This window comes from Centropristis striata, chromosome 22 (assembly GCF_030273125.1).
Source record: "Centropristis striata isolate RG_2023a ecotype Rhode Island chromosome 22, C.striata_1.0, whole genome shotgun sequence".
Lineage (NCBI taxonomy): Eukaryota > Metazoa > Chordata > Actinopteri > Perciformes > Serranidae > Centropristis > Centropristis striata.
The window spans coordinates 7,187,147-7,204,581 of record NC_081538.1 but is presented as its reverse complement, the minus strand read 5'-3'; the positions used below and the strand labels follow the sequence as shown (position 1 = coordinate 7,204,581).

At 37.6% G+C, this 17,435-nt stretch overlaps 1 protein-coding gene across 1 annotated transcript in view; it reads right to left on the bottom strand.

Annotated features, from left to right (window-relative positions):
- Positions 1–17,200, bottom strand: part of gsap (gamma-secretase activating protein) — a 45,430-nt gene extending 28,230 nt beyond the window's left edge. Inside the window, exons 1-18 of the mRNA XM_059326124.1 lie at positions 16,871–17,200; positions 15,724–15,794; positions 14,034–14,090; positions 13,852–13,921; positions 12,682–12,729; positions 12,300–12,388; positions 11,860–11,929; positions 11,627–11,676; positions 11,147–11,272; positions 10,285–10,341; positions 10,103–10,149; positions 9,783–9,868; positions 8,749–8,826; positions 8,545–8,631; positions 6,980–7,072; positions 5,980–6,148; positions 5,520–5,610; positions 2,698–2,767 (exon numbers count right to left, since the gene is read on the bottom strand). Of these exons, the coding sequence (XP_059182107.1) occupies positions 2,698–2,767; positions 5,520–5,610; positions 5,980–6,148; positions 6,980–7,072; positions 8,545–8,631; positions 8,749–8,826; positions 9,783–9,868; positions 10,103–10,149; positions 10,285–10,341; positions 11,147–11,272; positions 11,627–11,676; positions 11,860–11,929; positions 12,300–12,388; positions 12,682–12,729; positions 13,852–13,921; positions 14,034–14,090; positions 15,724–15,794; positions 16,871–16,958 (1,447 nt within the window). The 5' untranslated portion in view covers positions 16,959–17,200. The remainder of the gene's footprint in view (positions 1–2,697; positions 2,768–5,519; positions 5,611–5,979; positions 6,149–6,979; positions 7,073–8,544; positions 8,632–8,748; positions 8,827–9,782; positions 9,869–10,102; positions 10,150–10,284; positions 10,342–11,146; positions 11,273–11,626; positions 11,677–11,859; positions 11,930–12,299; positions 12,389–12,681; positions 12,730–13,851; positions 13,922–14,033; positions 14,091–15,723; positions 15,795–16,870) is intronic.
- Between the last annotated feature and the right edge of the window lie 235 nt (positions 17,201–17,435).

The window sequence follows — 17,435 nt, the reverse complement described above, 5'->3', positions numbered from 1 at the left end:
GTGAGAGAGAGAGAGAGAGTCTAATCATGGCAAAATGGGGTTCTGAAGGCATTAACTGTAGTGTGAACCACCACAGAAGCAGTTTTGAGTAATTTGCCAGATGTTTTTCTATTTCTGTTGACAGATATTTTCAACACAAATGAATCCCGACTGTGCAAGTTGCAGTCAGAAAACTTTCCAGGTGTGTAGTCGAGATAAAAATAAAAAAAAGTTTGAAGATAGAGCGGTAGAAAGTAGGGAGGAGGTGATTGGCTGCCCTGGCCCAATTTAGCCTTTCAGCTGGTGTGATCCCATCGCAATATGGCTTCTGCTTTATTAGTGGTTTTACACAGTTAAATCTTGTTTATTGATGAACTCAGGTCCATGGTGTGCACTCTCCTCGGTGCTGCAGTGGGTTAGGGTTATTGATGTTGTTGTCCTTTGGCAGATTACTGTGTGGATTAGTGCCTTGCATGACCTTTTTGTTATTAAACTAGTATGAAAGGCCAGGAACAGTGGCCCGAATGTGGGGATCCTGATGTGGGTGTTTTATAAATACTCTGCCAACTCTGCAGAGCTTTGGCTGCTGCAGCAGCACCAGAATCTCTCTCAAAATCAAGGCAATGGACAGGATGCACAGACTCATCATATAATAGCCTCTTTTTCAGTCTGCTATTTCAAGCCGAGAACATCACAGAGGAGTAATGGGGGGACCAAGTGATCCCGGCTCTGTACCACCTTGGGAGGTAGTAACAGAGGTTGAAGACTGTTTGACACTGGATCAATGTGAACTAGCGGAACAAGATGGAAAGTAGGTGACAAGACACTTTTACTGAACAAAACGTTCAAATAAACTGTCATTAAGTGAAAATACAGTGAAAGGGTCAAAGTTATGAGACCAAATCGGTAAACGTCCTCTTTTCTATCTATATAACGTTATATATAACTTTATTGACACGTTGCCGTGGATACGCATTGTTCTGCCTCTCTCCTGATGACGGCTCGCCTTGTCAGTGACCTGTCAATCAAAGGTAGCCACGCCCCAAATCATACTATTCTTTATCTTCTATTTTCTTCTAAATGGGGCCATTATTAGAACTATTGACATCAAATTGTCTTGAAGATGATTTTTTACTAGCGATTGAGACCATAGTGTTGTCCTGAAAAAAATTCTGAGGTAATAAACCAAGTTAGAAGTTTTCAAATTTTGCACTGAAATGAATGGGCAGATTTTTTCTGCAGCCAAACTTAGCGCCCCCTGCTGGAATTTTCGGTGGATTGCAGGCTTAATGCACTTCCTGGTTGGCCTCCATGCTCAGACACAGAGATTGCCGCCTGCTCTCACCTGAGTCCGATAGAAATCAAAACATGTTCAGCAAAATGCAGAACAACTTTGCTTAAGTATGTACAATTTCTTGAAGAACTGGCAGTTCTTCAGCCATCATTGTTTGTAATGCACTTGCCGCTGCCATCACATTGTACATTGTACACATGTGCTGCCGTTACATGGCACTACGGTCACCTCCCACAGTGACTTTTCACAATGCCGGATTGCAATATGAATGGACAAGAATATCACCCCATTGCAGAATCAGTATGAATGTATAGGGCAAAATGCTGGCAGAGAATATTCCAGCACTTTAGCTGGACTTTTGCGGATACACAGTCCGAAAGGGGCTTAAATCATACTGAAATCAAATGAGAAATATATATGATACTCACTATAAAATAGATCTAGTTCATTTCTTGTAGTTCATTTATATGTAAAAGTCCAGCACTCTGGTGTTAAATACAAACATAATGTTGGGTGCAAATTCAACAGAGCAAAATCACAAGTAAGTATATGAATATTTTAAAGTTACATTGGAAATGACAGGCTAGACTGTAGCACAAAACCTATTTTACGCTTCATGTAAGTCCCTAAACTGCACCACATAAGTCCTGACAGAGATATTATAGGAATATTATAATAATATTATACAGGGCTAAAATGATGAACTGTGGAATTGTGTCACATTTGTATGTGCATTTTTTATGCGTACATTCACATACTTCTAGCAATTTCTATACTGTGAACTATATAATTATTCTTAATGACATGTGGGGGCAGAGCCTTGTCTATGAGCCCTCTTTCCCAATCACTGTGATATATTAGTGAGCACAGGTTACTTATGTTTTATGTATTAGGTCAACATAATTATCTTTATATACTGTGCAGGAACACCTGTATTTATATGAACTATCTTAGAACAAGTTTAAATAGTTTCAGCAATGATATGCAAATGTATGCTGCAAGGTACTTCAACATCTAATGTGATCATCCACTCTCTCGGTGAAGGCTGTTCTCGTAAATATTAAATTAATATGATGTGCTGTTCTATTTTCTTCAGAGAGACAATGTGGGACATTCAAATGTGTTGCTGTGCGTCTACTAGGACTCAAACATATTTTGTAAAACTGTTTTATGCAAGCTACAAGTCTCTGAGGTCTCTTTTCAGACTCTCCAGACATGTGTTGGACACCCGGTACAAGAGAGAAGAGAGTTAAGAGCCAAACAGAGTTGATGAAAGAATTCAGTTTTGTGTAGACAAGATGTAAGCAGTCTACAAACCACAGGCAGACGGAGACATATAAATACAAGAGAGCAGCTAGACTCTAAAAGGGAAGAAGAAGTGATACTCAGAGGACTTGTGTCTCTATGCTTCAACTGCCACTGACCGAGAATGAACTCCTGAATCTGATCAAAGGACTCCAAGGCGTTCATGTTGTCACTCAACCATTCGATGACCTGAAACACACAGGGGACAGGTGTCAATGTGCAACATCACAGCTATGCAACATCTTTAAATACACTTCGTTTGCCATTTTGGGAAATATCTATTTATTTGCTGAAGTGTTAGACATGAGTCTGGTATCTTCTGATCTGTGTGTTTATATGAAGCTACAGTCTGCTAGCAGCCGATTAGCTTAGCTTAGCATATAGACTGGAAGCTGGAGGAAACAGTGAGTCTCTCTGTGTCCAAAGCAGGTTAAATGTTCCACCTCTTAGCCATGCTAAAGCTCATTGTCTCTCATTTGTTTAACCATTACAGAAACTGCATTGTAAAAAACAACAAGTTACGGTTTTACAGGGAGTTATGTTCTTGATTATTACTTGAACGAGAACAGTGACTTTCTGATGTTATTGCTAATTAACTGGCAACCTCCTGGTAATAATTAGATTTACAGATTAAACAAATAAGATATACTAGATAATTAGAACTTTAGAGGTGCTAGAAAATTGATTTAGTTACCTTTGGACAGAGGCAGTCTAGCTGGTTTAAGGCTAAGCTAATTGAATAGCTTTAGCTATGTTCATATTAAGCCCACAAACATGAGAGAGGTATTGATCTTTTGAGCTAAATCGCAGCCAGAAAGAGAGCAAGTGTTGTTAAGTATATGGAAATATGCCTTTTAAAAAAACATTATTTCTTTAGTGTTTAAAAGATGTCAGTTTTTCAGCCATGCTAACATGGTCTAGAGATGGAAAAGTCGGTCAGTTGGTCCTCACTTTAGTACGGAGTAGACTGAAATATCTCAACAAAGATTAGATGGATTATTGCCTTGAAATCTGCTACTATATTTTTGGAGACCCCTTGACTTTTTCATTAGCGCCACCAGCAGGTCAATGCTAGCATGTTAGCGTATTAACGAAAACGGTGTTTCGGGTAACAAACTTGCTAAACATTAGCATGTTAGCGGTGTCATTTTATCTTTTAAAAAAATTAACTTGTCCATGCTTTTGTTTACAATCAGCTAGACGACTTACATGCTGCTCTCTATTATTATTTTCTAAAAAAACATCTCAATCCCCTGCAACTATTACCCAATGCAGCTGCCAGAGTTTTAACCAGAAAGAGAAAATCGGACCATACACCAACTGTGCTGAGGTCTTTGCACTGGCTCCAGTAATTTTTAGACTTGATTTTTTCCTGCTTGTTTTGAAGGCTCTACATGATCTGGCACCACGATATCTCCTGACATGCCTTTGAGCTATGAACCAGCCAGACCCCCCAGGTCATCTGGAACAGGCTGCCTGGTTATTCCCCAGGTTTCCACGAAAACTGGTGAAACTGCCTTAAGCTTTTATGCTCCAAGCCTCTAAAATATCCTGCCTTTTTTCAGTAGTTCTAATAATAATTAGTATCTTGTTTGCAGATACTAATTATTATTGTATTCTGTACATACCAATTTTAATTGGTTTTACCTCATGTCTTTATTATTTTCATTGGTCAACTTATTATTATTATACTTCTACCTTTTAATCTTTTTTTGTACTCACATTGCTCAATACTTACTGGCCGACCCCTTTTCTTTATTATTTGATATTTAGTCCTACTTCTTCTACCTCCCATGAGTCTGATTTAACTACGTTTTCATATGTCTTAGGTTTTATCTTCACACAATCCACATAGTGTTTGTTTCTTTGGTAGCTCACACGTTGTGCAGCACATTGTGCCTCCACCTGGAATGAAATGTGCTATATCAATATATAGTTTCTGTGCCTGCATGCTGATATTTACGGGGAGCATGGTTGTAGACTCTTGTTCAAACAGTGGGTATCTTGTTTGGTTATGAAAGAGTTCTAGTTACTGATAAGACTTTTTGGGATGATGGGTATACTGATGTTTACATTACAGGAACATGAAAAATTAATGATGTCCTCAAAGATAGTCACTGCAAATCTCAAAGCCACAGTGCATTAGAGTGAAAACTCATTTCCTTTTGCCCATTTCTCTGCAGTTTGAGCAAATATATCTCCTTTCCACAGACAGTATGAGTCGAGAAAAACATTCTCCTTAAGAGAAGTGTAGGAGGAAGAAAGTAAAGAAAAGGCAGAAGTAGAAAAACTTCATTTGCACCATTCTCTTAAAGTAACAAACGAAAACATGTTAACAAGCAATCACCTTTATTTGTGCTGCTGGACCCATTAACAGAGTCCACTAAGAATACAAAAGTTATGTGTGTGTCCAATGACTCAGTGCTAGCCGCACTAATGAAGCTGGTGACTCATTTAACCTCTAAAGAAAAAATTTATTACAATCTATCAGAGGAGCGGGAACATCTTAATTTAGGTGTACTACTAATAGAGTCTGAGTCATAGTCAGCTCTGTGCCCAAACAAAATATGTGCCCTTTTCTTTCCTTCTTTGTTTGATCTCTGTCCAATTGTCTTCACTCGTCTCATGTTTTATTACAGTTTTATTTCTCTGGCTTCCGCCTTCTATCGGCTCAGCTTCAACGCAATGTTGACACCTACCGAATTCACACAGAAGTAAAAAAGCTGCCCTCTGTACCCTTTCCTATTTATTATGATAATAGTGAAACACCATCTATTAATGATGTATAAAAAAGTAATTCTAGATGAAAGTAAATCTTCTTTGAGTCTCAGAAGATTAAATATGATTCTAACTTTAGAACAAAACTCCAAACAACTCTAACAAAAAATCCTAAATGTCAATACTTTTGTCCTCCCAACTTCTTTCCTGCAGTCATTTGTACCTTTAGCTCCAGGTTTGGGTCATTTCCCATGTAAACCAGCAGGCAGTGGAGGGCGGCCAGGCGCTGAGGGTCAGTCTTACTGCTGGGACACCTTGGAACGGAGGTGGCATTCAGCAAATTTACTTTTATACAACATAAGCATATACAAACACAGAGGCACAGGGGCAGACGCACAGGCAGGCAGCCAACAGTCAGGTACCAAACAGTGATGTATATGCTGTTTAACAGTGGAATGAATAAATGAAAATACTGTCCGAGAAAACTGTCGAGCATAAGGCCGCTGATGCATCTTTATTGAGCAGGGTGGTTGCAATCTGCTGGCCACAATTCAAGCTTCTTCCAGCAAAAATAACTTTTCAAAACATACATTTCTCTGCTTCCTGCCTCCTCTGGGTATATAAATAATAACCCCATATACATAAGTCCTCATTTTCACAAAAAAGATATGAATTATTCTCACCTGGAAGGAGAGTCTGATCGCAGTATCTGCAGCAGGAAGGCAGGGCTCAGCTCAGCCGTATGGATCCTCCCACTGGACAGGTCCAACAGACTACCACTGGACTCTTTTTCTGCATGCAGCACTGTGATGTTAGCCGACTGAAACTGCAGGCCCAAATCCACGTCAGAACCTTAAAGTTGTTGGGACAGACAGACAGAGAATAAGACTCTTTCTATGTACAAATACCAATGACAGCTCTATGTTTGTACAGGTTCCATGTTTTAAAGGGCATTTTTTGCTCATTTTCAGGTTGATATTTGAATTATGGGTTACTATTGGAATATGTTTAAAGGTTTAATGTTCAAAAAACATTCTTTTTCTTATACTGTCTTACATACTGATGCCGATTCATTGATAACTGATATGGTGGACGATATAGTAACTTTTTGGGCTGGAATAAAAAAATAGACATTTTTTATGTGGATTGTGCACCAATTTTTCCCCACTCTCCAAATGTACCCAGAGAGGTACTTTCTAAAACATAAAACTTTATAAATTATATTTACATTAATCTGCATGATACAATGTATTACATTGTCAGCCAATTACATAAATGATAACTGAAAATAAATTGATAAATAAACATTATTACAGTTTCACTGCTGACTATTTAAAAAATAATAATAAAAAAAGAACTAAAACCATTTTAAATAACGTCAAGCAACATTTTCTCTATTATACATTGTGTAAAAAAAGTTTTATAACAACACATATCGAACAGCATATACACCGATACCGATATGCCTTTGATAGGCCAATATCGGCCGATAATATCTGTCGAGCTCTACTGTCTGTCTGAATATAAGCTGTCTCTTTAAGAGCACCTCCAGAAAAAAAACCCCAGTCTGCTCTGATTGGTCAGTGTTTCTGGGTCTTTCCTGTAGCTGAGCAAAGAGGTAACAATCTTCCATTTGTCATCAGTCACTGTTTACACATGATTTGTACAAAATCCTTGTCTTACCTGAGAGAAAGAGGGAGTGACAGAGCATCTCATGCTGCCTGGTGTTGATACAATGGAGGAAACAGTCCTGCAGATACACCAGCATGTGGTAACCTACATACAAACAAAACACAGCATGACTACTATGCAGTGGTGGAATGTAACTAACAGGGTTCCTGCAGGTGCTGGAAATTCACTTCACAGAGTTGTGCTTGGATTGTGAATGCTTTTGAGTGGACATGGAGTGCTTAAAATCTGCATGAATTTAAGTTATATGGGATAACAAGTGACACATTTTGAAACATTATGAAATGTGTTGTTCTAATTTGTCACCTTCTCTACGAAACATGATTTTAGTTGTTCATAGCACATAAACATCTTATTTAATGTGATGAGAAAATTAAATAATCAGTATGCTGTATATACTTTGCATACTGTTTATCAATATGTATTTTACCAGAGCTGTAAGGAAGGGTTAGGGTTAGTACATTTACTAGAATTTTGACTTCTACTTTATGTGAGCTGAAGTATTTCTTAGTATTCTATAGTACTTATATAGTGTACTTGTACACCACTACATTTCAGAGTGAAATATTTTATAATATACAGTAGAAAAAATGCTGTAAAATAATAATGCTTTCAAATATAGAAATTTTAAAAGTTTTTTTTTTAATAAATAAACAAAATGCAAATTTAGTGAACAGAAGAAAAATCTAAATTAAATCAGTATTTGGTGTGACCACCCTTTGCCTTAAAACCAGCATCAATTCTTCTAGGCATTGTTTCACATTTGCCCTTAGACTTTTTGCACGGTACTGTATATTAAATATAAGGCCCAATGGTGTCCCCCAAGGCTTGGTGCTTGGTCCCCTCCTGTTCATCCTGTACATGCTAAGCTTTCACTGTTACCTCGACGATACCCAACTCTACATCTCCACAAAAACACTCCCAAATCACTTCTGAACAGCAATGTCCTCAAACTTAAGTGCAACGAATCAAAAAATCATTATTATTAGCAAAAAATCCACTCAAAACCCACATTTTCAAGACAAAACCTGACTCCCACTGCTGGCCTACAGTGAACTGTAATAACCTCTTATTTGTTTTTTTGTTTTTTTCACTATTTCTTACTTTGTTTCACGACAACATATGACATGCCAATATGACATGTTACAGTACTGTACTACTAATCTACCCTGTAGTATATGAAGTATCTAAAATTGTCTCCACAAAGACCAATTACAACATTAAAATACTCTTACTAATTTCTCTAGTGAGAAAAACTAAATAATATAGTCATCTATAATAATATAACATTAATATATTCGGTACTTTCACTCAAGCAAAGGATCTGAATACTTCCTCCACCTCTGCTACTAGTACATTGGTATTCTGCATGCACACTAGACATTTATTAGACTGCATGAGGATACATGCACTCATTTGTATTTATGTGTCTGTGTTGCTGTTTTGAATGCAGGAGTAAAAAACGCATGTTTGGCAGTCAACCTTACAAACTCACACACTTGAGTTGAATTTATAAGGATTGTGAGGTGTGACTGTTTTATATTTCTGTGTGCAGTGACCTATAGGGATGAAGAGCGGATGGAGCTGCGTGGCGTTCTGTGACGACTGCTCGCTGCCCAGAGAAACTCTGAATGTCTTGCTGCAGTCTGCAGTAAGTAGAGAAAATCCATATTTGTCATCATGTTCTCAAGATAAAAACAGGAAAGTAGAATATGAAGGTATTATATATTCTTGGAATAGACAACTTCAGATAGCATACATACCTTTCTGGACTAAAACCACAGTGTACATCAGTTCCTGTTTGTCTTTTACAGGCTGGCTGTAGCACACACACATGCTTCCTATAAACAAACCATGAAGACAGAGCAGTTATGGATCACATCATTAATAGATCACATTCATCCATGACAATATTCTTGATAATCAATGAGATATTAAATCAGCTGTGATACGTTTTGATGGAAAATCAATTCACATTTCATATTACCTAAAATTAATTAATTTTTAGGGTTTTAATTAGCATGTTTATTGATTTCCAAAGGGTCGAACAATTAAGGATGACAATGAAGATATGGTCCCCCTTTTAATAAGTATATAATGATAGAAAATTAAAAAGAAAATAATGTATAGAATACAATAAAATAAACAATACAAAGAAAACAGAAATAAAGAAGAAAGAAAACAAGACAAAATCTATATTCAATTATGTATAAAGAAGGGTAAAAAGGCATAGTAGTGGGATAATAGCATACTTGGCAGACCTACATGGAAATGTCCCTTAAGATCTCAGTCCATGCTACTCTGATTAATACATTTTAAAGTAAGATCTATCAGGAAGAGGGCAAGATAACGGATGAATGGATGATACAGAAATCAAAGATTCAATCAACAATTTATTGAACTCATCAAACAGTAATTATAAAAATGGCCGATTCCTTGTTGAAGACTTGACTTCTGATGTGAAAATATTCTTATGCATTAAGTTGACTAATATTAATTAAAAGGACTCTAATTTCAAAGCACAAAACTTTACTTTTACAAGGAAGAAAACCCTGATATTCATTGATGAGCATCTTATTTCCAAATGAAACTAATCTAACAATGATTATAATGTCATCACTGAGATTGTCAATTTTGTGCTGATTATGCTATAAATTCTGAGTTGCGACTTACTTTCTTGTTTTTTTTTTTACAAATGTAAAACACAAACAAGTACATAGAATTAGTCATGCAATGTAACTTGAACAGCAGTTTATTTACATTTGTCGAGTATGATTTATGTCTGTGGATGTATTACCTATAGTGTTTGTAAATACTTCCATCCTGAAAAGATCCTGCTCTGGTTTCTTCACGTGATAATGGTCAAAACCAAGATTTACAAACCTGCAAATACAATCAGAATATATGTAGAACCGAAGACGGTATACAGCAAACTAATAACATGCACAGCACAGGAAGTGTACAGGAATTCATTTTAAGTGTATTTGATTGTGGGTACATGTAAATATTAATCAAAGGAATGCAGAATCATTATTATTTGGGGTGAGGGTCAATTTTGCATTGATATTTCGCTGATATATTTCTATATTTACACTGTACAAGTTGTTGTTGCCTTACTTGACTGTGCGGAAAAGATTACCAGGCAACTCCAGTGGAAGTTCCAACTGTGGGACAGAAATATAAAGCAAGAAAAATTGTATGATATTGTCAGGTGACAGCAGAAATAATAATAATATATGGTTAAAATATGTGCAAAAGACTTTTAATTTATGAAATTATAAGACATAAAGATGACTCACCACAATTTCGCAGTTATGGTTGGGGTAAAACTGAACACAACGCATCAGGAACTTGTCCTGTGAAAGAAACAGATGTTGTGATAAGAACAGTGTGATAAGATAAGATAATATATTCTGTTATTAGTGCCACGTGGGGGAAGCTTCCATTGTTACAGCAGAAAAAAGTTTATAGCAAAAATAGAAAGAAGCACCAACAAAATAATAATATATATTAACAAGGAATATAAAAAAGTATTGACACTTTAAACCAGCTATTCTCAACCTTGGGGTTGGGACCCCAATTGGGGTCGCGAGATGATTTCTGGGGGTCGCCAAATCATTTTGGAAGTCAGCTCTGTCTCCACTGTGTTAAAGTGTTTTAGTCTTGTTGGTCATTTTGTGTCTTTTTTGGTCATTTTGTGTCTTTTTTTGGTCAATTTGTGTCTTTTTTTGTCATTTTGTGTCTTTTTTTGTCATTTTGTGTCTTTTTTGGGTCATTTTGTGTCTTTTTTTAATCATTTTGTGGTCAATTTGTGTCTTTTTTGGTCATTTTGTGTCTTTTTTTTGGTCATTTTGTGTCTTTTTTGGTCATTTTGTGTCTTTTTTTAGTCATTATGTGTCTTTTTTGGTCATTCTGTGTCTTTTTTGAGTCATTTTGTTTCTTTTTTGGGTGATCTGAACTGTGCGTGTGACATTGTGTTCAGTGAGCGGGGGTCGCAGACAACATGCATGTTAAATTGGGGGTCGCGACTCAAAAAGGTTGAGAACTACTGCTTTAAACAATAAGAAATACAAACAAAATATACAATATAGACAGACCCAACAGTTGAAAATTGCATTGAGAAAAATAAATTCAATGCAATGTCCTCACAGTTGTACATGCCTGTGTGTGTGTTACATTATGAGTGAGATAGTAGACTCTCTGCGTGTGTCCATCCCACTGGACCCAGCAGAAGTCCTCCACTATTCTCTCTGCTGTTTTGGACAACCGCTCAGGATTGGACATCACCTGTTTCACAAAAACACGTTGACATTCAGTTTTGCAGAGGCACTGAATTCTTAATGCAAAGCTCCTCAGGAGGGCACGAGACACAGTGTAGTTTATGGCTTGAGATTGGGAACGAGGTTAGAACCATATATTCTTTGCACTGGGTTATGTAAATACAGTCCGAGCTTTTTGCTTATCAATTACGAGATGTGTGCAGAATTTACACCTCTAAAAAACTGCACAGAACAGCAGCGGCTACAAAACTCCTCCATGCAATTTATGGTTGAGCTGAGGCGACTATCCACAGACACTTTCATCAAAAAGAAAAAGAGTTGGCTAAAGTGAGCAATGTGGTGAATGCAGAGTCAAACTCACCACTCTATAACCCTCCTGTCTGGTCAGATGGACATGGTAGAGATCCACATCTGAAATGCACATATACATAAATATAACTATATCCAATGTAATGTGTCACAGGATAATTTATTCTCTCCGAATGCAAAAAAGTCAGATTATGTCTCCCTAAATGTGATGATCTGTTTTGTTACAGATTAAGGAAATATATAGCCCAAGCAGACAGACGAGCATAAGGGCACACACAGACTCACATCCGTCCTCAGTCAGCAGCAGCAGGTGGCTCTCCAGCACTGATCTCCTGTCAGTTTCTGAATGGAGGAACTAGAGACAACCACAGAAAACATGAGTCAGCATCTGGTGGTTTTACAACAGTTACCAGATGGTGGAATCTATCTGCTGATTTTCATATTTTAATGCAGGCCTTAAACATTCTTGGCGTATATTTACATTTGTGGTTTGGGCTTAATAACATATACATTAATAACATTCCTTTGTTGACAAAAATACATAACTGAGAAAGAGGGATGGTAAAGTGAGAGAATGGAAAGTTTCGGCCAGTGGACTTTCAGCAAGCTTGCAAAATAAAAAGTATATGGCACTCATACAGTGTTAGTGCAGATGCACCATAACTGCAACATCAGCTTATGGCTGCAGTAAAACCTGGCCACACACACACACACACAAACTCTACCTGCACTTTGACCCTGCAGTCTACTGCCTTGAGGACTTTAGTGTTGTTGATGGGGTGGATCTCAATCAGCAGGGTGAGACACTTGGATACTAAGCCACACGGAATATTTGAGAAGAAATTAATTGAAGTGTGCAATAAGAAAGATTAAAAATGCAATATACATTTTCAAATCCCACATAACAACGTCTGATGACAAATTGAAAACTCAGGAGGAACTTGACGCTGTAATCCCGGCAGAAGTGTGGCAGAGAATGTTTGATAATATCCACCACAGATCCATAAATCCATGACAAATACAGCTTATGTAAACTATTCTTGAAATTCAATTTAAAAGATTGCAATATGAAAATGAAATAGAGAGGGAAAAGATCTTGGGTGTTACTTGGTTTGAGGCGCTCCTCTCCTCTGGTGTTTTGTGCCAAGCTGACAGCTGAGAGGGAAAAAGCAAAGCCAAGAGGTCATGTGACTTCATTTACATATATTTTCCACAGAGTCTACACTAGATCAGCACATCTTTCGGTATTATTTGGAACCATTACAGTCAGTAATATGCACCAAAAACTGTGTCCTTTAGCTTGTTCTTTCGGGTGCACACAAATAGTAATGTTTAATGATGTAATGAATATGATTTTTTTGATACCAATGCCTATTGTTTCTGCTTATTGGTCCAATTATTTCAATTCCCTTATTGATTCCTGAAAGATTTCCTGTGTTGAAAGAAGAAGACCTCCACAGATTACAGAGAAAATATTTGTACTGCCTTTGTTTTCATTTAACTCAGCCGAGTAAACAGTATCACTCGTGGCATTTCTGGAATTTAAATTGGGTAGAAAAAGATGTTTCAATATAATGGTTTCCAGCTTTCTTGAAATTAAAATTTTACAGGGATTAAAAGCAGCATTGTTGTCATCAGGGACAATAATATGAAATTTCATGTCACGATTACAATCGCAAGATAATTGTGATTTCCGCTAATCATCAAAATGTGCTTTAAATTCCTAAAGTGGAACTAAAACAAACATCAAATGCTGCAGAGTGAAGACGGATTTCAAAATAAAACAAATTCTACATGATTTGGACTGTCACTTTAGGCAGTGCGGCAAGCTAATGTTATAAAGTTTGTGCCAATTAAAAATAAGTCAAAAAAATCAATATAAGACTGCACATTAGCAAGCTAGACAGCTTTTTCTAATCACTTGTGATGATATTCATGATTTCCCCGATTAATGGAATTATGGCTGTAAGTTTCCAGGAGCACAGACAAGTTTTGCAATGTGCATCTGTCAGAAAAAGCACGCCGGCATCTATAAAAGGAATTGGAAAGCTCGGAAGCATATGATTCTGATGGATTGGACAATTTGTAAGCAAGTCTCAGCTGGAGCCGGTTCTTTATTCCCATCCCTTGTAAAGTTATGAGGATACTGCACTGCTCCCTAGACGCCAGTATTAAGACCTGAATATTGCCACGCACTTAATTGCGTGATTTGGGCTCAAGAGCACAGTTCTGTCTTATTTGCTGGTAATTCATTATCTGTACATTACAGAGGCTCACCTAACAGCGTCTCCTCCTTGTTCAGGGAACAGCTGCTGACACACACCTGCTTGTCAAATGTGTACAGGGGCTGTTGGAGAGAATAGAAAGCCACATGGGAATGAGAGTGCACGAAAACACACTTTCACAAAGCAAAAACTGGAGCACAAAAGTGAAGAAGGCAGGAGATGCACACACAGTACCTTGTTCTGTTTGGTGTTGGAGTCATATTTCCCAATTCTGGTGGTTCCTGTTGCTCCCTATCAGAATGACATAATACAGGGTTTATCTCATTAGGGTCATTAAATCAATTAAATTACACATGGTGATGCTAATCTGTCCCAATCGAGTAAACCTTCTTTCCCACTGGTGTCTGAACGCCATGCTTGACCTCCTCATCACCTCGGCTGACCTTGCTGATTATCCGGCTTCACTTTAAACCAGCGATTCACCACTTTTGGGGCTTCGGGAAGATTTAAAGGAAAAAGTGTAGTCTGAAACCCAATTCACAGCCAGGCATGCATAAAGCTGTGAACCTTGCACAGAAAAAAGGAGATTATTTCCTCTTTGCAGGCTGCACACTCTCTGTCTTTAACCTACTAAACCCACAGACTCTTTGGCGGGTCTATCATTAAAAATTTATGTTGTGCAGAGAAGCAGAGTTCAGCAGTCGGAACTTTATTCTAAATTTGAGCGAGGATCCTGAGGTTTCTGAAAAATATGTCAAGCAGAAATATAAGGAAATCTATATAAAAGAATTTTTCATTTGGTGGTGTCCATTTGATGATAAATGGTGGAGAAAATGGCATCTGGGATTTGAATATTTCACTCACTATGACTTTAATGCAGAACTGGAACAAGCAGATACAGAATAGTTGGCGAATAGTATCCATATAATGTTATATCTCACATACACTAGGCTGTTACACTGCGGCAAATGCGACCCTGTCCCCCAAGATACTATATATTTGTGAAAAATTGTATGGCTTAAATGCAACAAAATGATATGTGTGTCTATGTTGTTATTTTGAGTCTCTTTGGAGTTGCTTTCTGCCTCTTTGTAGTCATTTTGTGCCTCTTTTTGGTCATTTTGCTCCTTTTCATATTTGCAGTGAGTCTCCTTGTTGTCTCTTTGCAGCTGTTTAGCCTCTCTTTGTTATCATTTTATATTTTTGTGATCATTTTGTACCTCTTCCTGGTTGGCATGTGACTCTTAAGCGAGAGTTTGTCGATGAAGGCCAGGTGAACCCCTGACATTTTGGGCCACTGTGCCCATTCAGTAATCAGTGGTGGTTCTACACAGGGGCCCACAGGGGCCACTGCCCCTGTGAAGAAGCCCTTGGCCCCTGCTGTGGCCCCTGTGTCAAATGAATAATGAAACGATTGATTTAAAACGATGAATGACGGAACAATTCTTACCTATTTTTTCTTCAAACAATATCGCATTGTACACAAAAGGAACCCAAAATGCGTACATTGTGTAGTTAAATAAAAGCAATAAAAGCTTGTGTATATTACAAAAAAAAAAGTAATTGTGCACAAAGATGAGAAATATCATTGTCGTACAAAAATAACTGTTCTTGTTGGTGAGTCTCATTGTTTCAATCAATGTATTTGTATCTTCCAAATATACTTAAATGAGATTTTTAAATAAGGGAAAATAAAGGTTTTGGATGCTTATATATCATCTTTGAAGTTTTTAAATAGGCCCCTCTGATTAAACACTGGCCCCTCTTTGGCCCCCACAGTAAAATTGGTCTAGAACCGCCACTGTCAGTAATCCATCCATGAGTGGCACCAATGCAGGTTGCAACACAACTAAGCTGGAAGGAGCACTGGAGTACATTCAGTAAGGGAAATAATTGATATGCAGTGCTGTCCCTATGGATTTACCTTCCAGGAGTAAAGGATGCCCCCGTCTCTCTCGATGTTTAGGATACGAGTCTCCACTGCTCCGGAGTATTCTGCAGACACAGCATCATTATTATGAACCCATACAGCTTATCATGTCTAAGCAACAGCACGCCTTCACAAACAAATTTTCAATATCCCTGCTGCTGCTCATGCTGAACACAATAAATGTTACCCTAAATGAGAAGATATAGTGTTTCCACATTATAATAACTTGTTATTACACATGGAAATGTGTTGGTGAAATACTGTACACAAATGTGAAAATGTGCCTCTTAGGTGCATTCCCTGCAAAACCACCACTGTCAAGTATCACTTTCAACACATTTTATCATATGTCTGCGTACTCAGTTAGGCGTTTACAGGAAATGTGCCATAAATATTTTTTCATATAATGTTACAGTAAAGTTTTGATGCTTGCTTAGTGACACCATGACATTTTAGATTATTTTGACTATAATATTTGCTCATTTCTGCAGGGTCCAAATATTACAGCAAATTTGAATAAGTTTTATTTTTATGTTTTTAAGTTTTATGTAAGACTGTATACACTGGTACTGTACCATAATAATAATAATATGCATTCAATTAAGTTCAAATTATATTTCCTCTAATTTAAGTATAGGACGCTCAGTGCTGGAACCATGCAGCTTCAGAAGTTTAAGGATATTAATTCAATAAATTATATTTTGTATAGCTTTTTTCACGAGTTAATCATCAGCTTTGAATTGTTATCCATCACAGAAACGTTTTAAGGCATGCTTAAAAGGAAATATGCATTAATTACTTTCCTTACAAGGTATTTAGAGAGGAAATGTGAAAAGTAAATAGTGCCATCTACTGGTATATACGTATTAACCTGTAACTACAGAGGCATTCTGATTTTTACTTTACTTTTTACTTTTGAAGCAAAAGTTATACGACACAAGTTACATGTTCTTCAAGAAGTGTACTTTGTTTATGATATTAAGTAATTACGTATAAGCTACAAAAATGTAGGCTAAAACACGTTAAAACTCACTCTAGACTCCGTAATAACAGTGACAAGTTGAACTTTATCCTGACTTTACGTTAACAGTAAGTCTGACAGTGGAAAAAGCAGCTGACCATGAACACCTGAACGCCTCACCTTTCACCCTGCAGACCGACGCCTCCTTCCTGAGGATGTCACACACCACATCTCTCTGCAGGTCAAATTGTGGTTTAAACTTAAGCATGTTTAAACCTCAGCCTGTCGCTTACTGCACCAAAAATCCTTGTTTTACAATATTCCGGAGTGATTTGTTCCCTGAAGAAGAGGCGGCACCTGGCAGTCGCTGTCTGTGCAGATTGGGCATCATGTGACCGAAACAACAAGTTAGTTTCGGGGCAACTTGTAAAACTGAAAGTAATAAAAGAGGACGTTAATGCATATCCACGTGAACTATCTACGTCTTCCTCAAATCTTCAGGAACGTATTTTTGTTGATATGCGGAAATGTCACGTTGTCCCTTGAGGTACTGTAGCTCCTCCCAAGCCAGGCGGGAGACTCGCTGCCATAGGCCGGTGGAGACATCGCTCCAGCGGGTTGGAATCTCACACTGTCCCGCTGATTGAGGGCGCCATCCAGGGTCAGCCAGGCACTTCACATCGGTGTCACAGTGGGTCCCAAAGGTTGGTGTCAGGGGGACTCAGACTTCAGTAAAAATAAATTT